Source organism: Aotus nancymaae, unplaced genomic scaffold (genome assembly GCF_030222135.1).
Source record: "Aotus nancymaae isolate 86718 unplaced genomic scaffold, 86718_ANA_hifiasm-v0.15.2.pri h1tg000059l, whole genome shotgun sequence".
NCBI lineage: Eukaryota > Metazoa > Chordata > Mammalia > Primates > Aotidae > Aotus > Aotus nancymaae.
This window is the reverse complement of record NW_026988473.1, coordinates 76,969,278-76,981,824: the sequence shown is the minus strand read 5'-3', so window position 1 is coordinate 76,981,824 and position 12,547 is coordinate 76,969,278. Positions and strand designations below refer to the sequence as shown.

General features: G+C 40.3%; 1 protein-coding gene and 2 non-coding genes across 3 annotated transcripts in view; all 3 read right to left on the bottom strand.

Annotated features, from left to right (window-relative positions):
* Nucleotides 1-12,547, bottom strand: part of CEP295 (centrosomal protein 295) — a 58,714-nt gene that overhangs the window by 117 nt on the left and 46,050 nt on the right. Inside the window, exons 19-29 of the mRNA XM_064365407.1 lie at nt 8,743-8,843; nt 8,097-8,193; nt 7,124-7,372; nt 6,048-6,169; nt 4,669-4,837; nt 2,332-2,984; nt 1,380-1,520; nt 641-737; nt 430-558; nt 250-346; nt 78-177 (exon numbers count right to left, since the gene is read on the bottom strand). Coding sequence (XP_064221477.1) covers nt 78-177; nt 250-346; nt 430-558; nt 641-737; nt 1,380-1,520; nt 2,332-2,984; nt 4,669-4,837; nt 6,048-6,169; nt 7,124-7,372; nt 8,097-8,193; nt 8,743-8,843 — 1,955 coding nt within the window. The remainder of the gene's footprint in view (nt 1-77; nt 178-249; nt 347-429; nt 559-640; nt 738-1,379; nt 1,521-2,331; nt 2,985-4,668; nt 4,838-6,047; nt 6,170-7,123; nt 7,373-8,096; nt 8,194-8,742; nt 8,844-12,547) is intronic.
* On the bottom strand, nt 8,281-8,350 carry LOC135270326 (small nucleolar RNA U2-30). The gene has a single exon (XR_010338486.1). It is a non-coding gene; the product is annotated as a small nucleolar RNA U2-30 (small nucleolar RNA).
* On the bottom strand, nt 8,539-8,618 carry LOC135270327 (small nucleolar RNA U2-19). The gene has a single exon (XR_010338487.1). It is a non-coding gene; the product is annotated as a small nucleolar RNA U2-19 (small nucleolar RNA).

Genomic DNA, 12,547 nt, shown 5'->3' with positions numbered 1-12,547 from the left:
GAAGGAATAAAAATTTCACAGTTTCAGTTGTGTACTTCAGGCTTAAAATTAGGTCTCTCCCCCTAAGTTACACTCACCTTATGGAATTCTTTTGCCCTTGCTCTGTTTTGGGCATAAGCTTCTTGTTTTGCTTTTTCTTCCTTTTGTTGTTTCACTTCAGCTAGTTGATTATATAACCTGTAAAGAATTTCTATAGAGTTAGAGAAAAACATTGCAGAAAACATGACTCACTACAAAAACCAACAGTACCTTAGACTCCTTTGGTGCCTGAGAGCCTGTGTAGTCTTTCTGTCTTCAGGAAGTGCTCTGACTTTATTCACACCCCTTAGACGACTCACAGATGAACCTGAGGAAAGAAATGTGAAATCGAATTGTAATGAAGCTTTAAACATTTCAGGGAGGTGGTGAAGATTTAAAAAATTCACATACCTATAGATGGTTTCTCTTTGATTGTTATTTCTTTTTGCCTCTGGTGGGATCTCTCCATAAATGTTTTTTTTCTCTTTATAAACGCTTCTTGTAAGCTCCCGGATATAGGTGTAAACCTTGGAGGACTTTCTGTTGGGAGAAGAAACTTAACGACAGGAATAGGCAAAGTGTTTACTTTATATTAGAAGTGTGGAGCCCGTAAAAGGCTTACCTGTAGATGCTGTCTTTGGTTTTTCTATGGAAAGTTCTGATACAGCTGGATAATCTGAGGCTTCTGTTTCTGATACAAGAGGCAGAAACTCACTCACCTAATGGTAAAGTTTTATTACATTTTTTTAAATAACACTTTTTTTTAAAAGGGGGCCTGCTCTGTTGTCAGACTGGAGTGCAGTCACATTATCACAGCTCACTGCAGCTTCAGTACTCCGAGTAGCTGGGTCTACAGCTAAACCATACCTAGCTAATTTTTGTATTTTTTTTTTTTTTAGGGATGGGGTTTTGCCATGTTGCCCAGGGTGGTCTTGAACTCCTGCCCTCACACCTCTAGGCCTCTAGGTAGCATGAGGAAATTCAATGATTTTATTCGTCTTATTGCCTCCCTAACTACCCTTGTAAAATTAGCAGTTCCAAAGCCATTTTGCAATCTTAGAATATGGCACCATAACACTAGCTGTATAACAAAATTAGTTCTGCCAGACTCTTGCATAAATTGTAGTGGGGATTAAAAGAGAATGCACAGTCGTTGACAGAATGAAGGCTTAAGACAAATGACAGCTGGTGGGGAGGTGTCAGGTCTTAAGGTGTCTGCTAAACTGGAGCCCTGAACTAAATTGAAGTCCATAGCATAATCCCTTCCAATAAGTAACATCTGATAATTGAAGTTGTCAGGTAAGAGACAATCAACTGGTTTGCTCATAATGGGCTAAAATATAAGGAATGATTAAATTTACCTGTAAACAGCTTTTTGCTTCATCCTCTCTCTTTTCTTCTAAGGTTAAATTTGCGAAATCGCTTTCAGCAATACTGATAGCACTGGTGCTTACTAAAGTAAGTTCTGGCTCTTCCATTATACCATGGCCAGATTCTGTTTCCTGCGAAGCACAATTAAAAGGAAAACCATGTCAAATTAAAGTAGCCTTAAAACAGTGAAAAAAAACCCTACATATTCATTTTGTATAAATGCACAATTTGCGCAAGTACATTAATGGAGGGAGGACGACAAACCATAGTTGGGAAAGACCAACAGATTTCGTTGGGCTTCCTTTAACTCCAGCATTCAGTTGTAGAAATACTGGAGCAGACCTTAGGGAGTGGGGTGAACTAGTATTGACACAATGATTACAAACAAATGCTTGTAGTGTTTGGCAAAAAATACAAATGCAGGTTGGCTGGAGCTGTGCAGAACTGCAGTGGATATCCCTGCGTGGCTACCAAATGTGGGTCACTGACTGCTACACTGAACGAGAACAAAAGCAGCCAAACAGATGCTACATTTATTTGTGGAAGGATAAACTGCTAGAAGATGAGAAACAGTTGACTGGTTATAAGTTGGTTGGTATGAGGAACAGTGTTAATAACAGTACTTATTCCAATAATGGATCAATTCAGTGCACTGCAATGAGGCTCAACACTGAAAAAGTGCTGAATTATAGGCAAAGCCACCATTTTTCAGCGGTGTTGGAGAAAGGATCTTTTTAAAATACTCTCAGAAGACAGCTTTCAAAATTAAGTTTTGCTTGTATTTAAAGTTTTTCTTGCCAGGCATGTGGTGTGTCCAAGCTACTTAGGAAGTTGAGGCAGGAGGACCCCTTGATCCCAGGAATTTGAATTCAGCCCGGGCAACACAGTGAAGATCCTCATCTCTAATATTAAAAGAAAAAATAATTTACTGATTTCACTTACCCAGACTGGTATAGAGCTCTGCAATGAAAATGAGCCAGAACCTGCAAAAAGCTCCGAATGTTCTTTTTCAGATGGTTTCTTGGTGATTTTTGGAATGTCTGTTTCAGTTGAATTCTCAGAATATTTTTGAGTAGTTAAGGAATATGGTGCCTGAACTGAAGTTCCCATCTCCACTGTTCTTACACAGAATCGAGAATCAGTTCCCTCTACCTGTGGATGTACGTCTAAAACCCTACAGCTTTCATTTTTATTATCTTCAGTGAGTCCTTGACTTTGTAACGTAACAACCCCTCTTTTTGGTAGTTCTTCAAAGCCCATCCTTTCCTTTCTGCTTTCTAGTTGGTGTTTTATTGAGCACTCACTACAGTTAGAACCACACGGAGTGCTATGCTGAACATTTAACTGATCAAATACATTAGCTTCATCAGATGAACTGCAGACTGAACTTAAATTTCCTACAGAAAGCTGGAAATGAACACTTTTTTTCTTGTTTTGTAATATTTCAGTATGTTCTTCAGAGGGATAGTTCTGATTTTTCATGCTTGGGGAAGAATCTCTTGCTTCAATGCTAAAAATACTTGGTAGATCAGCATGCTGGCTCCCCTCCTGTGAAGAACATTCTGGTAGAAGCTGTTCAAAAGATTGTTCAGCTCCTGTATTAGAAATTTAAAGATCAGTTAATCACTGTTAGATGTTGTAAAACTTGGATACTGACAGTCTAATAGTTTTATCATCCAATTGCAAGTTACCTATGATTTTAGGCATAAAAGTTGACGTGCATAAACATGAATACAAAGATAAGGATGGTCAGTGATTTCTCAAACTACTCTACAGCTCACACCAAGTATCTTTTCTTTTTCTATTAATATTTAATAAAGACTATGGCTACAAACTGAGGCTGTTTTTCTTCCATAAGAATTGAGTATGAGTTTAATAACAAAGACGTATCTCAACTATGTATGTGTGTATAATTTGTACATTCATGTGTATCTCATGTATGTATGTATGTATGTATGTATAATTGTACAAGCCAGGCAAGGTGGCTTATGCCTGTAATCCCAGCATTTTGGGAAGCGAGGCAGGCAGATCACTTGAAGTCAGGAGTTCAAGACCAGCCTGGCCAATGTAGAAAAACCCTCTCTCTACTAAAAATACAAAAGAATTAGCCGGGCGTGGTGGCACAGGCCTGTAGTCCTAGCTACTTGGAGGCTGAGGCATGAGAATCGCTTGAACCTGGGTGGCGGAGGTTGCGGTGAGCTGAGATCTGGCCACTGCACTACAGCCTGGGGAACAGAGTGATACTCTGGCTCAATTAAAAAAAAAAAAAAAAAAAGTGTGCAAAAGGCTCAAGAGGAATATTTGCTTTTTTAGAGATGAGGTCTTTTCCTTTTTTTTTTTTTTTTGAGACAGACTCCATCATCCAGGCTGGAGTGCAATGGCACAATCTCAGCTCACTGCAACTTCCACCTCCTAGTTTCAAGCAATTCTCCTGTCTCAGCCTCCCGAGTAGCTCAGACTACAGGTACCATGCCCAGCTAATTTTTGTATTTTTAGTAGAGATGGGGTTTCACTTTATTGGTCAGGCTGGTCTCGAACTCCTGACCTCAGGTCATCCATTGGCATCAGTTTCCCAAAGTGCTGGGATTACAGGCATGAGCCACCGTGCCTGGCCAAGAGAGTTCTGTGTTGCCCAGGCTGGTCTTGAACTCCTGGGCTCCAGGGATCCACCTGGAAGTGCTAGGATTACAGGCATGAGGCACTATGTTTGGCCTAAGAAGAATACTTAAACTGGCTGGGCGTGGTGGCTCATACCTGTAATCCCAGCACTTGGGGAGGCTGAGGAGGACAGATCACCTGAATTCAGGAGTTCAAGACCAGCCTGACAAACATGATGAAAGCCGTCTCTATCTAAAAATACAAAATTAGCTGGGTGTGGTGGTGCATGCATGTAATTCAAGCTACTTGGGAGGCTGAGGAAGGAGAATTGCTTGAACCCAGGAGGTGGAGGTTGCAGTAAGCCAAGATCCTGCCATTGCACTCCAGCCTGGGCAACGAGTGAAACTCTATCTCAAGAAAAAAAAAGAATACTTAAACTGTTAACTATCATACAATGATTGAAGTAGGGAAATTGAGGAACAGAGGCAACACTCTTATTTGATAATGTTCAGTACTGTTTAAAAAAATGCATGTATTCTGTAATTTAAATACTTTTTTAACACTCAGGATAGGGGTGAGGACAGGAGCAAAGACAAACCAAGAGATGCTAGGCATAATTTCTAAGGAAATGGATGTAAAAAAATCACGAAAAAAATTTATTTCTAAAGTAGTCATACATACCCTCCGTAATATTTTCTGTAGCAAAACTGCGAGCTGGTCCAACATGAGCCAAGTTAATGTCAGGTTGTCGATTCAGAGAAGAATGCACGCCGGTCCTCAACGCTGTGAAATAAATCGTACTTTTGGATGATCCAGTAGCACAGCAGCTTTCAGATGAAGAATCTGATCTCTGACAGGAAACAAAAGGAAAAGGCTGAAATGCTGACTAGGTATTTTACCAATTGAATCAATAATCACTGCTCCTTTGATAGTACTCTTCCTTAATTACCACTTAACTATGACAGTAATGATTTGCTTTTTCAAATCCAGTTCTTTTCAATCAATATGAAAGAGACTTTAAAATGTCAGGCTATCAGGCCATGGAAGCAAAAAGATCCAGGTTTAAATCTCAGCTTCTTTGACTGTTTAGGAAGATACTTAGTCTTGCAAAATTCTATTTACCTGTTTAAATATGTTACACGATTAAAAGTTGTCAAGCCTTTTATGGCATCATACTCCCTAGCTGGAGATAAGATGGATAGGACAAACAATTCTAATGCATCTATTTTCTCTTTTTTGGGGAAGAATCTCACTCTGTTGTCCAGACTGGAGTGCAGTGGTGTGATCTCAACTCACTGCAACATCTGCTTTCCAGGTTCAAGCGATTCTCAGCCTCCTGAGTAGCTGGGAATACAGGAATGCCACCATATCCTGCTAATTTTTGTGTTTTTTAGGAGAGACGGGTTTCGCCATGTTGGCCAAGCTGATCTCAAATTCCTGGCCTTAAGTAATCTACCCGCCTCAGCCTCCCAAAGTGCTGGGATTACAGGTATGAGCCACCGTGCCTGGCCCAATGCAGCTGTTTTCAATCTTGGTTCCACATTAGAATCACCTGGGGAGCTTAAAAAAAAAATTAATACTATCTGAACACTCCTAGAGACCCTGCTTTAATTGGGCTAGGGTGTAGTCCGGGTAATAGGACTTTCTCCCTTTTTAAAGTTTTCCATGTGATTCATTTTTCTTTTTTTAAAGAAAGGGTCTGGCTCTGTCACCCAGACTGGAGTGCAGTGGTACGATCTCAGCTCACTGCAACCTCCGCCTCCTGGGCTCAAGTGATCCCTCCACCGCAGTCTCCCTAGGAGCTGGGACTACAGGTGTGCACCACCACACCTGGCTAATTTTTGTATTTTTAATAGAGACAAGGTTTTGCCATGTTGGCCAGGCTGGTCTCAAACTGTTGGCCTCAAGTGATCTGCCCGCCTTGGCCTCCCTAAGAGCCACTGTGCCTGGCCTTCCATGTGATTCTAGGCTAAAGATTAGAAGAACTCTGTTCCAGTAGAAGAAATGGCTTAAAACTATTTTTAGATATTCACTGCAATGGGACATTTACTTTAATATACCTGGTAAAAGTCTCTGTTGTCTGGAGAAATCCCAAAGGATGATGATGATAAGTCAAAATCTGGATGTGGTTCTAAGGGTTTAAACAGCTGATGATGCAGATTAGGAAAAATGTGTTCCAATTCTGGAAAGTCAAGGTCAACTGTTGGAATTTTTGAGGGGAAAAAACCATAAATTTATTTTTAAAGTAAAGATTAGAAAAGGAGTAGTAAGAACATATTCATAAATACTTATTTTCAGGTCACTCCAGTTTAACAAAAAACACTTCAGTTTTCCCCCCATGATCAGCACATGCTTTAAGTTCTATTATGATTATTTCAAAGATCCAAATATATGGATCCTCTCAGTGACTTTTTAAGTTTTATCTTTAGAAAAATTTAATTATACTTTTTTTTTTTTTTTTTTTTTTTTGTTAATAGAAGCAAGGTCTTGGTGTTGTCAAGGCTGGTCTTGAAATCCTGGGCTCAAGCCATCCTCCTGCCTCAGCCTCCCAAAGTGCTAGGATTACAGGCATGAACAAACCGTTGACAAATATAAATTTCAATTTCTACAGCCTTATGAGGCTAATTAGGATCAACAGGACACATGTAACCACTGCTTCAGTCTAAGCTTAAAAAAGGAAAAAGGCTCACTGTATTCAGTGTTAGTGTGGGTCAGACATTGAGCTTGATGTGCACTATCTCATTTAATCTCTAACGTTCCTCTTTTATAAAGATGAGAAAGTACCTTGTCCGTGGTTTTACAGCTAGGAAATGGTTAGGCTGTGACTCAAATCCAGATCTGTCCGATTTCTGAGATCCTGCTCTTACTTATCAGCAATACTGCCTCGGCCCTAATAACTAACTTTGCAGTGGTAAAGGAAGATTTGCTAATTAATCTCCTACACATGTGCCTCGGTTGTCTAACTGATTCCAGATCCCCTTTCTCACTAAATGCCCTCAATATTTTCTATGGTATAACTGTATGAAGGCCATAAGAACATGAAGCTCAAACAATCACTGCGTAAAATTAAAAATGATGAAAGGCGAAAATTTAAAACTTAATTTACATTAAAAGTATTGCTTTAACATTATTTTACCCCGCGAATCTGTTTTTTCAGGTATCATATTTGCTTCATTAATGTACTTGTCTATCATTTCCTGAAAGTGTGCGTGACCACATGTAGTTTCGTCCACTTCAGGCAACAGAGATTTATGACCATCTGAAGAGTTCTGCCGTGGATAAGTATCTTGTGTTGAAGGAACTATGGAACTTAAAATATTTGTTTCCTCTTCTTTACCAGTGGTATATTCTTGCTCACTATCATCCATGTGCTCTGAAAATGACTCTGAAAATTGAGTTTAATGAAAATACGTAATTCACAGTGACACTATATCCCTTTTAATGGAATATTCCTTACAGACATACTGTACTGGGTTACAGACATATTTTAGTGAAGAAGCATGGCAATACATACTGCTAAGAGATCAGTACAACCATGAAATTTGCTCGGATACATTTCCACTGAATGGACAAATATATTGGCAACTGTTTCTCAAAGTGTTGTTGGGGATCCACAGGGCATCCCTGTTACTTCCAGTAACGTTTGGGATACCATACACTCCAATGTTTACTGGGTGTGAATATTTTACCTTTTTTTTTTTTAGACAGGGTTTTACTATGTTGCCCAGGCTGGAGTTCAGTGGCACGATCGTGGCTCATTGCAGCCTCGACCTCCCAGGCTCAAGCGATGCCTCCACCTCAGCCTCCTGAGTGGCTGGGACTATAGGCATGTACCATCACACCTAGCTAACTTTTTTATTTTTTGTCAAGATGGGAGTTCTACCATGTTGCCCAGGATGTTCTCAAACTTCTGGGCTCAAGTGATCCTCTCACCTCAAGGTGCTAGGATTATAGGCGTGAGCCACCACAACCGGCCATACGTTACTTTTGAGATTTAGAGAAACAGTCCCCCACCGTGTATCATGAGAAACCAATGCTTCCTTCCACCACTGTATTGCAACTCAACTGGTGCTGGTCTTTCAACTTATTTATAAACATTTGCACATTACCTGGATCTATAAGGCTCAAATCTGTGTTTTCATAACTTAAAAGGCTCCCAGTGGAAACAGTTACTGAAGATAATGGCTCATGAGAAAGTGTTTTAGCCTAGAAATTAAGGGGAATATTAGACCACGATGTAGCAAGTGTTATCTAGGAAAACCCCAAATCACAAACCTCAGCAGTGGTCATTTCCGAGCTCAGGTCAAGTGTAGAAACCTTCATAGTTACAAAAGTCAGTAGCAAAACCTTTTCATCATTGCCCAGAAATGATTAAGCTTTCATAGACATACATACGTACCCCCAACCCCCAATCTCATTCATTCCTACAACTGTTATCTATAAACACATGTGCATGCGCCCCCCAACACACCCCCACACACAACCCCACACACCCCCCCACACACACCAGACATATGCCCTTATTGTTTTACAATGTTTTATAGTTTTGCTTCTCAGAACTGTAGAGATCATGCATGAGATAGACTGGAAAGCCTTCTGATGTTCAGATTTGGCTAGTTTCATCATTGATCCACTTCGGTAAAAGCAGATCTCAGAGAACACGGACTTTAATGTTATAATATAGCTTCTGGAAACTAAAGAGAATATGAAGCCAAACAGCTCTAAAAGTTGAGTGAACATTAAGACATTACTAACCTTATCATCTGGCTTCACCGATGGACCCAAATATGTATGTTCTTCCTCCACAGCGTAACTTAACACTGTGTGATTTTCAGTAACAGATTCCTTGACCTTAACTGAAAAATAGATTTCAGAGTTCAAGATGGGAAAAAAATATAGATGAGATAGAACGAATCAAATTCTTAGTACCACAGGACACCATTCCCTGCTTTCCTACAATCTATTTCTTACTTTGCTTCTTAAAGTTGTCTTAGAGCTAAGAAAAAATTCACCTTATTTGTTTAAAACATTCACTAGTCAGCAAAATACACTTTTTCCTGGAAAACTGTAGCTATTGTTATGTTATGAATAAAATGCTTTAAAAATATTTGAATATTAGGTCTAAAAGCTAGAAAAGAACCAGTGTGATGAGAAATGCTTTTGTCTTTTTTTTTTTTTTTGAGAGAGTCGAGTTGCTCTGTCACCCAGGCTGGAGTGCAGTGGCGTGAGCTCCGCTCACCACAACCTCTGCCTCCTGGATTCAAGTGATTCTCCTGCCTCAGCCTCCAGAGTAGCTGGGATTATAGGCGTGCGCGACCACACCTGGCTAATTTTTTGTATTTTTAGTAGAGATGGGATTTCACTTTGTTGGCCAGGCTGGTTTCGAACTCCTAACCTCATGATCCACTCCACCCGACCATCACTATTTTAAGTGGAAAAGCAAGAATATTAAATCATAAACACCGTATGATCTCAAAGATGAGAAAAAAATGCATGTAAAAGAGACAATAATGAAAACAGCAGGACCAGGCACGGTGGCTTACACCTGTAATCCCAGCACTGTGGGAGGCCGAGGCAGGCGGATCACTTGAGCTCAGGAGCTTGAGACCAGCCTGGGCAACACGGTGAAACCTCGTCTCTTAAAAAAATACTAAGTTAGCCTGGCACAGTGGTAGGCCCCTGTAGTCCTGGCTACTCAGGAGACTGAGGTGGGATGATGGCTTGTGCCTGGGAGGTGGAGTTTGTAGTGAGCTGAGAACATGCCACTGTACTCCAGCCTCTACAACAGAGCCAGATCCTGTCTCAAAAAAAACAGACCAAAATGTAGCCAGTGGTTGTTTATGAATGGTTGCACAAGGAGTAACTTTTACTTGTACTGTTACTTTTAATACTATTATTTCATTTTTTTAGAGACAGAGTCTTGCTATATTTCCCAGTCTCGTCTTGAACTGCTAGGCTCAAGTGATCCTCTTGCCTTTAGCCTCCTGAGTAGCTGGGATTACAGGCATAAGCCACTATGCCCAGGGTTTTTTTTTTTACAGCTTTCTAAATTCACAATGAGCATATATTACTTTTATGATGAATTATCATTCCTAATTATATATGATATATTATACTTTGTCTCATATTAAAAACTCATGTATTTTAAGCTTATTTTCCTTCTTATTCCAAGTGACTGACACTTGTGAGAAAACTCACCAAGGCATATTGTAGTCTGTGGCTCTGAAAAATATAATTAAAACTGCTTCACTGAATATAGACAAAACTCTGCTTCATAATCTTTATATTAAAAGGTATGCACATTAAAGGTGTTGAGGTGGGAGGATTGCTTAAGACTAGTAGTCTCAGACCAGTCTGTGCAACCTAGCAAGACCTTATCTCTACAAAAAAATTAAAAAATTAGCTGGGCATGGTGGCACACTCCTGTAGTCCTAGTTACCTGGGAGGCTCAGGTAGGTGGATGGCTGGAGCCCAGGATTTTGGGTGAGCTATGATGGCACCACCACACTCCTGGGTAATAGTGTGAGAAACGGTGTCTTAAAAAAAAAAAATCAGCCAGGTGCGGTGGCTCAGGCCTGTAATCCCAGCACTTTGGGAGGCCGAGGCGGGTGGATCATGAGGTCAAGAGATCGAGACCATCCTGGCCATGGTGAAACCTCGTCTCTACTAAAAATACAAAAATTAGCTGGGCATGGTGGCACACACCTGTGGTCCCAGCTACTCGGGAGGCTGAGGCAGAATAATCGCTTGAATCCAGGAGGTGGAGGTTGCAGTGAGCCGAGACTGCGCCACTGCACTCCAGCCTGGCAACAGAGCAAGACTCCGTTGCAAAAAAAAAAAAAAAAATCAGAAAATGAAACAAAGCTAATACCAAATATTTGTCTTTAAATACAATATAATTTTTACATGTCAAGGTCTTGCTCTATCACCCAGGGTGGCTGGTGAAATTTTATAGTGAGTTTTTATTTTTTCTTCTACTCTTAAGCAGCTCATTTTAAAAGCTAATTGGGAAATGAGAAGTTAATCTGGGTTGTTCAATTCAATAATAATAATTACGATTATTTACTGTTACCTGTAATATACCTAGAAGACTCCCTCAGCGGAGGTATGAATGAAGAAGGCAGCATTTGGGTAGTGCTAAGAAGTGAAAAATAAAAGTGAGGGAAAGGAGCAAGATCAGAGTCCTTGAAGATGCTGAAAAATTCCATGGATAGGTCCCTGAAAGTTGGAAGAGAAATAACTGTCTTCATCATTTGGGATGTGGTTCACTGACAACAGTTCCTAAAAAGGGGAACTGACATCATGAAAGTAACACCTTACTGTTATCTTTTCATGCCATGCAGGAAGGCACCATTTCCTGTTTTTCTGCAGAGGCAGAGAGTACAAAGCTTGCAGTTAGTGACTCCATCTTAAAAATCTGTTAATTCAAGGTGTTGCACAGAAACAATTGAGTAGTTGTAACTAAACAGACCTTTCTAAAATAGAAACAATCTGGGCCAGGTGTGGTGGCTCACACCTAAAATCCCAACACTTTGGGAAGCCAAGGTAAGAGGATTGCTCAAGCCCAGGAGTTCAAGATCAGCTTGGACAACATAGTAAGACCCTGTTTCTACAAAAAAATTTAAAAATTAGCCGGGCAGGGTGGTGTATGCCTGTAGTGCTAGCTACTGGGACGGCTAAGGTGGAAGGATCACCTAAGCCTGGAGGTGAAGGCTGCAGTGAGCTGTGGTTGCACCACTGCATAGCTGAGGTGACAGAGCAAGACCTTGTCTCAAAATAGAATAAAATGAAATTGAAACAATCTGAATCTGGGAATGATTCTGAGAAAGCTGGTATCCAGGAGCTGACCCGGCACTATCAGGTCGGTCCTGATGTTCTGTTAAACATCAACAATTCCATGGAATGCCAATATCAGAAAAGGCTATTCTGTGACCACGATAAAGAAAAAAAATTAGACACCTTGTAACCACATCTGTACACAGACAAAACCATGAATATTGTCTAAACCACAAGAATGGCCAAGCATTCCCTCATCCTGGCTAACAGGGGTGACTACTCCTGTTTTACCAGTTGCAACTTTAGCTTCACTCCATTCATACCACCTCCTAGATAAGAACCTTTTAGGTACCGAAACAGAATTACTCCTGCTTCCTGACAACATCCAATACTAATAACCAAAGCTGTTTCCTTGAACCTTTCTCCCAATCCCCTAAAACAAGCCCAAATTCTTTAAGTACTTTCTAAATAGCCATTTACTGAGATGCCTCATGGTTGCCCATGGTACGCATTCCCCCACCCTGCAACAGGTGAGACACTCAGCTTTGTTCAACTATAGGTGTGTTCCTCATAGTCTTTAGCTAGAGGATATCAACAAGTAGAATAAAAAGAAAACACAAATATCCATTGTGTAAATAATAAAGAATGATGTACTGGGGAGGTTGGGCAAGACAGACGAATACAAGCTTCTACCGACTGTCCTCACCATAAGAATTTCAAACTTGGCAACTATCTAAACAAAAAGTACCTTCATAAGAACCAAAAACCAGGGGAGCAATCACAG